The sequence below is a fragment of the Xenopus tropicalis genome, chromosome 3, assembly GCF_000004195.4.
Source record: "Xenopus tropicalis strain Nigerian chromosome 3, UCB_Xtro_10.0, whole genome shotgun sequence".
NCBI lineage: Eukaryota > Metazoa > Chordata > Amphibia > Anura > Pipidae > Xenopus > Xenopus tropicalis.
In genome coordinates this window covers 10,513,022-10,521,615 of record NC_030679.2, presented here as the reverse complement: position 1 = coordinate 10,521,615, position 8,594 = coordinate 10,513,022, and the positions used below count along the sequence as shown (strand labels likewise).

General features: G+C 47.4%; 1 protein-coding gene across 10 annotated transcripts; it reads right to left on the bottom strand.

The window, feature by feature from the left end:
• Positions 1 to 388: 388 nt before the first annotated feature.
• On the bottom strand, positions 389 to 8,005 carry klhl42 (kelch like family member 42). Of its 10 annotated transcripts, XM_031898659.1 has the most exons (6): positions 7,520 to 8,005; positions 7,224 to 7,474; positions 7,089 to 7,133; positions 5,874 to 7,043; positions 2,946 to 3,139; positions 389 to 1,363 (listed from the first exon to the last, which is right to left on the bottom strand). In XM_031898659.1, exons 4-6 carry the CDS (start codon positions 6,701 to 6,703, stop codon positions 930 to 932), a joined length of 1,458 nt encoding a protein of 485 aa, XP_031754519.1. In that variant the 5' UTR covers positions 6,704 to 7,043; positions 7,089 to 7,133; positions 7,224 to 7,474; positions 7,520 to 8,005; the 3' UTR covers positions 389 to 929. The 10 variants fall into 10 exon arrangements, with proteins under 10 accessions (XP_031754519.1, XP_031754516.1, XP_017948282.1 ...); XM_031898656.1 differs by having other exon boundaries at positions 5,874 to 6,809; positions 6,900 to 7,474; XM_018092793.2 differs by having other exon boundaries at positions 7,089 to 7,474.
• Between the last annotated feature and the right edge of the window lie 589 nt (positions 8,006 to 8,594).

Below are 8,594 nucleotides of genomic sequence, written 5' to 3'. Positions count from 1 at the left end.
GGTAAATCTTCTTGCATTTCTCCTTCCTGCAAGCTCCTGTTCTGTTCTAATCTAACATCAGTACCCACTGCATCTCCCTGCATATATATGGTTTTTATAAATACAGACTGCATTTCACTGTACATAATATTCCTGCGGTGTCACTACCCACTGCCTTTCTCGCTATAAAACAAATTAAAAACACATTCAAGCTAACTGATCATAAACACAAATGGATGGAGAACCCCTCCCTGGATATAATGTGCTGGTTTTTATAAATAAAGCCTGCATTTCACTGTAAATAATGTGCCTGGGGTGTCACTACCCACTGCCTTTCTCGCTATAAAACAAATTAAAAACACATTTAAGCTAACTGATCATAAACACAAATGGATGGAGAACCCCACCCTGGATATAATGTGCTGGTTTTTATAAATAAAGCCTGCATTTCACTGTACATAATGTGCCTGGGGTGTCACTACCCACTGCCTTTCTCGCTATAAAACATTTAAGCTAACTGATCATAACCAAAAATGGATGGAGAACACCTCACAGAAGTGCATTTATGAATACTTTTACATCCTGAACATTTTAGGGTGAAAAAAGCCCTCCCATCCGCACAGTAACCCTGGTCAGTCAGTGGGAACCCCAAGAGGTAGTTTGGAGGTTCATTTTTAACACCAGCAGCGAATCCACTAAGTCTCACAATAGCTTTAGGTCAGTCTATGTATGGCCCATCTTTAGCCACCCTCCTCCTATGGTGGAGCACAGCATAGAAAGGGACCGGACCCAGCAGGAAAAGGGGTGGGGTTTAGACTGTAGGGAGGTGCAAACATGAAGCAGTTCTATGGCAGTGCAAGATGCACTCCTATTGGCATTAAAGTCCTTAGGGTACTGAATTAGCCCATTCCCAGTAATAAAGGTCTAGGCTACCTGCCCCTTTAATGCGTTCATAGCGCTTGGGGCAGGTACAGTGAGCAGAGCTGCATGTTGTTACCCTCAGAGGGGGGCCCACGCACATACTCGATGCCCCCAGTGAATACACAGTATTTCAGAAAGATGCGGTTCCGCGCCCCCATCGTCGGTCCCATGTCCCGGCTCAGGATATAGATGCCGTCATTGTGCAGCGCGCAGCTCACACTCAGTCCGGATTTCGATGTATTTGCCTTCAAGCAGTTCCAGGTTTTCGTCCTTGTGTTATACGAGTGAATGCCCAGGGAGTCCTCAGTTTGGCCTGACTTTACATTACGCACGCATCCTCCAACCAGAAATATTGTCTCTTCCAGTGACACCATCTGCTGCTTCCGAACATGCTGCTGGCACACGTCGAACACACACCATTCGTCAGCCGAGGGGCAATATCGAAGAATGTTCAGGTTTCGCCCTGCACAGGAAAATACATTGTGCTTAGTACTTAGGGGGCTGTTCCTGCTGAATTGTGCTTAGTACAGGGGAATCCCTATGCTGCCATAGTTTTATGGTATCTCTCTGTACAGGCTATGAGCAAACTTAGGGGGCTGTTCCTGCTGAATTGTGCTTAGTACAGGGGAATCCCTATGCTGCCATAGTTTTATGGTATCTCTCTGTACAGGCTATGAGCAAACTTAGGGGGCTGTTCCTGCTGAATTGTGCTTAGTACAGGGGAATCCCTATGCTGCCATAGTTTTATGGTATCTCTCTGTACAGGCTATGAGCAAACTTAGGGGGCTGTTCCTGCTGAATTGTGCTTAGTACAGGGGAATCCCTATGCTGCCATAGTTTTATGGTATCTCTCTGTACAGGCTATGAGCAAACTTAGGGGGCTGTTCCTGCTGAATTGTGCTTAGTACAGCGGAATACTTATATTGTTATGGTTTCTGTACTAGTAGGGAATATGTATGTTGGCCATGAGCAAACATAGAGGTTTGTTCCCATAGCAAAGAAAAGTGAAGTGTTATTCACTGGGGGGTGCGAGTATGTTAGACACCCCCTGATGAATACAATTGCTAGCCGGGGTACTACTATATACTATTAAACCCCATGCCTGCATCTTTCTTTACCGATGTCCCGGTAGAAAAAATATGGACACCCAAAGTCATGGTAACCCCCAGACTGGTGCCTAAAGGGTAATAGCCAATATATTTACTGGGGAGAGGTGAACAAATTGGCACGCCCAGTAATAATAATAACTGACTTATTCAACATGTTGCTCCCCAAACCCTTGGATGTTGGGGATCCCTGTGTTAGAGGATATATTTCCCCTTTAATCCTATGCTTGTATATTTCCAGCCAGGTCAGTCTACCCCCAATGGTGTCAATGGGTCAAATCTACTACTTATAATGGGATTGCACTGGGAAAAAATAAGGAAAGCTGTGGCCAATCGTCCAAAGAACCATGGAGTGTTGCAAGGCTGAAGCTGCAAGCAGTAACATAATCACAGACATGGGTAATATCAATGTTACCATCAGCTAGTGTTTAAGTTATTCTCTGATATCCGTGCCCAATGGATCCCAGTTTAAATGACCAAGGTGACATAGGTGGGAATTTGGCATAAAACTGACCAATGTGTGCCCCCCTAGCCCCCCCCATAATAGGCATCCCAGAATTACAGAAGCAAAAGATTGGAATGAACTTCCTAGAACAGCACTTGCAATAAGTCTAATAGCCCATAGCAACCAATAACGTTTGCTTCCAAACAGGTGACCAGTAATTGCTGATTTCTGATTGGTTGCTATGGGTTGTTAGACTTTGTGCCAACAAATCAGATTGACTTTTAAGACCCAGGAAAAGGAGTTTAGTTGGGGGAAATGCCCTCTCTCGGTTGGTTAAGATCTGCCCCAGCCCATTGTCCAACCATGGGAAAAAAAATAGTTGCCCTGTACCTGGGCAAGTAATGGAGGAGATCATATTCACTCACCCAGTTCGGGCAAATGAATGGATCAGTGAAGGTAGATTTACCCTGTAGGTGGGGTAATTATGAACTTACCCCGAGGCGTGTAACCTCCCACCACGTATATGTTCCCACGGCTTTCACAGGCAGAGAACTCGGCCAATATCTCGGGAAGGGGGGACACGGGGGTCCAAGCGTCCTGAGCAGGAATGTAACACTCCACGTTCGGCAGAGTTTGGCCCCCGACGGCGTAAAGGGCCCCACCAACAGCCAGCAAGCGGAAATTACACCTGTTAGAAACAGAAGCGCAGCCATACATGGGGGCATTAGTTCAGCCAAAAGAGCTTGCACTCTAGTCTAGTAGACCCCCCCTACCACAAACCCATAGCTAGGGATGCTGGGAGCTGTAGTACAACAAAGGGAGAAGCACTTGTCTACTGTAACATAACTGTATAGGCCACAGCATAACTCTAACTCTATGCCTACAACTCCCAGGATCCCCTGTTTTAATACCCTGTTGATAGCCCCCAGCTGGGGCAGGAATGCATTTGTGAGTCCAGTGGGGCAGCTCTGCCTCCTGAACAGGAGCTCCCACTATCTCTGCTTTGTATCAAGCCCTGCCATGTCCCTATAAGGGCTTTGGAAATAGTCCCAAAGAAACCCCCCTCCAGCTCCAACTCGATCAGCAAGGGAAGCTACTTAGATGGAGCCAAATAAGGCTGGAGATCCAGCACAGGCACTGTCACCCCTCATAGAGGTTTCCCTGCACAATACACATCGATTTTGGGGCTGCTGCCTGGGATTCCCCTGTACTAAGCATAATTCAGCAGGAACAGCCCCCTTAGTTTGCTCATAGCCTGCACATAGGGATTCCCCTGTACTAAGCACAATTCAGCAGGAACAGCCCCCTAAGTTTGCTCATAGCCTGTACAGAGAGATACCATAAAACTATGGCACATAGGGATTCCCCTGTACTAAGCACAATTCAGCAGGAACAGCCCCCTAAGTTTGCCCATAGCCTGTACAGAGAAATCCCATAAAACTATGGCAGCATAGGGATTCCCCTGTACTAAGCACAATTCAGCAGGAACAGCCCCCTAAGTTTGCTCATAGCCTGTACAGAGAGATACCATAAAACTATGGCAGCTTAGGGATTCCCCTGTACTAAGCACAATTCAGCAGGAACAGCCCCCTAAGTTTGCTCATAGCCTGTACAGAGAGATACCATAAAACTATGGCAGCATAGGGATTCCCCTGTACTAAGCACAATTCAGCAGGAACAGCCCCCTAAGTTTGCTCATAGCCTGTACAGAGAGATACCATAAAACTATGGCAGCATAGGGATTCCCCTGTACTAAGCACAATTCAGCAGGAACAGCCCCCTTAGTTTGCTCATAGCCTGCACATAGGGATTCCCCTGTACTAAGCACAATTCAGCAGGAACAGCCCCCTAAGTTTGCTCATAGCCTGTACAGAGAGATACCATAAAACTATGGCATATAGGGATTCCCCTGTACTAAGCACAATTCAGCAGTAACAGCCCCCTAAGTTTGCCCATAGCCTGTACAGAGAAATCCCATAAAACAATGGCAGCATAGGGATTCCCCTGTACTAAGCACAATTCAGCAGGAACAGCCCCCTAAGTTTGCTCAAAGCCTGTACAGAGAGATACCATAAAACTATGGCAGCTTACGGATTCCCCTGTACTAAGCACAATTCAGCAGGAACAGCCCCCTAAGTTTGCTCATAGCCTGTACAGAGAGATACCATAAAACTATGGCAGCATAGGGATTCCCCTGTACTAAGCACAATTCAGCAGGAACAGCCCCCTTAGTTTGCTCATAGCCTGCACATAGGGATTCCCCTGTACTAAGCACAATTCAGCAGGAACAGCCCCCTAAGTTTGCTCATAGCCTGTACAGAGAGATACCATAAAACTATGGCACATAGGGATTCCCCTGTACTAAGCACAATTCAGCAGGAACAGCCCCCTAAGTTTGCTCATAGCCTGTACAGAGAGATACCATAAAACTATGGCACATAGGGATTCCCCTGTACTAAGCACAATTCAGCAGGAACAGCCCCCTAAGTTTGCCCATAGCCTGTACAGAGAGATACCATAAAACTATGGCACATAGGGATTCCCCTGTACTAAGCACAATTCAGCATGAACAGCCCCCTAAGTTTGCTCATAGCCTGTACAGAGAGATACCATAAAACTATGGCACATAGGGATTCCCCTGTACTAAGCACAATTCAGCAGGAACAGCCCCCTAAGTTTGCCCATAGCCTGTACAGAGAGATACCATAAAACTATGGCACATAGGGATTCCCCTGTACTAAGCACAATTCAGCATGAACAGCCCCCTAAGTTTGCTCATAGCCTGTACAGAGAGATACCATAAAACTATGGCACATAGGGATTCCCCTGTACTAAGCACAATTCAGCACCTTGCTATTTCCCTTGCATGTCAGTTTGACAGGATGATGGGAGTTGTAGTTCAATAACAAGGGGAATTAATATGGTTCCTATAGATGATAAAATAGAAGGTGTGCTTAGATTCTCAATACAGGACTCAGGATATAAATTTATTTTATTATATGAGTTCATCCAAGTTTAGAACTTGGAGTGGAACCTTGCACCTGGTATGTAAAGGGGAAGTAAACCACAAAATATTTTATTTTGTGCACAGAAATCGAAGGCCTGCGGTAGCTTCACAGGTGAAAAACACCAGCAGTCAAAATGCCCTGGTCCACTAGTCACCACAGCTAATGCTACTCAAACACAAGCAGTATATTTCCCCCTAGCAATCAGGAAGCGGTGTGAATGACAGATTTGAAGATAACCTGTAAAATAAGACTTTAAACTAGTTAGGGGTTGCTAGGGTCACTGACCAAGCAACCAGGCAATTGTCTGAATAAAAGACTGGCATCCTGGGCTCCTCAGTGGCCATAGCTTCATAGGACAGAACCAGAACAGAAAAGCAAAGTGACTAAGGAAAACAATATTCCCCACCTGATTACCTCTTTTGGTTCATGGAGGGCTCCTGGGTCCAGCACCCGTTGCTCGGGTTGTACGAGTGCACGGCACTGATCTCTTGCCCATTGTCCCTCCTACCTCCAGCCACAAACAGGTAGTTATGGAGTGTGGTAGCCCCATAGCCTTGCACCCTCAGCATACTCTGTGGGACCTCTCCGGTCATGACTTGCCAACCGCCTCCCCCTTCCAGGTACCTTAGTAGCACCCAGTTGTCAGGGCCCTGTTGGGACAGGACCATAAGGGCTGGGGTTCCTCTCAGCCTCTCTTCCAGGACACGAGTTCTGAGGGACCTTGGGCTCTGCTGGAAGTCTTCCCTCCTCAACATAGAAAGGTAATGAGCAGCCATGAAATGTAGAGCTGCCGAAGCCAAATCCCACTGGCCATGCAACTGCGCCACCTCCAGGATATCCAGACACGTGTCCAGGGACATGGAGGACTGCAGGAGAGACAGAAGACCTTGGACCTGTAGGTAGGATGCGGCTTCCACCACAGCCTGTAAAGGGCCCGATGACTCCAGGCCGCATGTTGATTCATCCTCCAGTGAGCAACGTTCTGGATCTTCCAAGGAAACAACCTGGAAACCAAACTCGGAACCCCCCTGAGCTTCTAGAAGGGAACCCCCAGTGATGTGGCGGAGAACCCCTTCCAGGCCCTCAGGGGTCAGCCCATGCAGAGTCACTGGTTCCCCATGACTTTCCCTCATGCCCGACCGGAACAGTGACTGGAAGAAACCACTCTGAGCCACCAGCTGTTCCCTAGGTACAGAGTAACACCTAGAACCCAACAGTATCTGAACTGTTTCTACAGAGGACATCACTTATACATGCATGATGCCTTCAAGAACCCAGAAATGGAACCAGAAAAGGGATCTACCAACATAAAAACATCACACTATTTGTGCACCGCATAGCTACAAGAACCTTGGGCACCTAATCAGGGCATCAAACTCTCATATCTGCAAGAACCTTGGGCACCTAATCAGGGCATCAAACACCCATACCTACAAGAACCTTGGGCACCTAATCAGGGCATCAAACCCTCATATCTACAAGAACCTTGGGCACCTAATCAGGGCATCAAGCACCCATATCTACAAGATCCTTGGGCACCTAATCAGGGCATCAAACTCTCATATCTACAAGAACCTTGGGCACCTAATCAGGGCATCAAGCACCCATATCTACAAGATCCTTGGGCACCTAATCAGGGCATCAAACCCTTGTTTCTACAAGAACCTTGGGCACCTAATCAGGGCATCAAACACCCATACCTACAAGATCCTTGGGCACCTAATCAGGGCATCAAACACCCATACCTACAAGAACCTTGGGCACCTAATCAGGGCATCAAACCCTTGTTTCTACAAGAACCTTGGGCACCTAATCAGGGCATCAAACTCTCATATCTACAAGAACCTTGGGCACCTAATCAGGGCATCAAACACCCATACCTACAAGAACCTTGGGCACCTAATCAGGGCATCAAACACCCATACCTACAAGAACCTTGGGCACCCAATCAGGGCATCAAACACCCATACCTACAAGAACCTTGGGCACCCAATCAGGGCATCAAACACCCATACCTACAAGAACTTTGGGCACCTAATCAGGGCATCAAACACCCATACCTACAAGAACCTTGGGCACCAAGCACCCACTCTGGGCATAAGAATATCAGGCAGAGAACCAATAAAGGAAATGCCCAATGTTCCTTACACCCCCCACCCATGACAATTAAGGAATCTCTTGGAAAAATACTCCAAAAATAACAGCCCAGAAGCAACACCCTCCAATCAGGAACAGTTGCCCAACTAGAGAATGGACCTGGATTCCCCACCCATCAGCCGGTCCCGTTTCAGCTCAGCAAACTGAGTAACAAGAAAGTCCAGAAAGAGAGAGAATCCCATCTGTGCAGCTTGTCCATTCAGCTCATTGTGCCAGCAGCTCTAGCCCCATTGGCTGCCCCCACTTGCCCCCCTTGCCCAGTCTTTCCGTTTACCCAACATGGAGAGAACGCCCCAATACAAACTGACCATCCAGGCATTTCACTTCCTGAATGTGCAGAAGCTTGTAAAAAACCCAGTCCCCTCCACCTGCGTGCCAGGGACCACGCCCACTTATACGCAAACACGTACTTGACACGCCTCCTGCCCCTCTTATAACCACAAGCCGCGCAAAGACACGCCCCCATTGCCAGACGCACCTCCTCATGGAAGCGTCTGCTTCATAGACAGGCCCCTCCCCTTCCCATATTGTGTTTTCCCCCCCATGCCCCATAAACACTGGCCTTATATGTGCAGCTGGGATTCTCTATGGGAGGGCTATATCCCTGCCAGACGCCATCCCCATGGGAACAGGCAACCCTAGCAGATATTACATAGTAGTTGGAGTTCAGCCTTTATCGCCCAACTGAGAGACTTTAGCTGTAAAAGCCGTAAAGAGATACTGACACCAGAAATTAAACCCTTTATTGCAACTGTCATGACACTGTTTGTACATTTATTTATTTGCCCATAGAAGTGTTTGCCCAATGCATTTATATTACCTATCTGGTCTCCATGTCCCTCTATGAGGCGGCGGCGGCCATATTTGTGCAGCCATTATTGGTTAGCATTAGGAGCTATAACTGACCGGCTGGGAGGGGACACTCAGGTTTAGGAACGTCAAATAGAAATGACTTACATTAACAGCCCTCCCTACCTG

Coding starts and splice junctions, on each gene's coding strand:
- klhl42 (XM_018092792.2), bottom strand. CDS start 6,703: ATGTCCTCTGTAGAAACAGTTCAGATACTGTTGGGTTCTAGGTGTTAC. Junction 3,140..5,873: donor CCCTCCATGAACCAAAAGAG/GTAATCAGGTGG, acceptor TGTTTCTAACAG/GTGTAATTTCCGCTTGCTGG. Junction 1,364..2,945: donor GGGAGGTTACACGCCTCGGG/GTAAGTTCATAA, acceptor TTTCCTGTGCAG/GGCGAAACCTGAACATTCTT.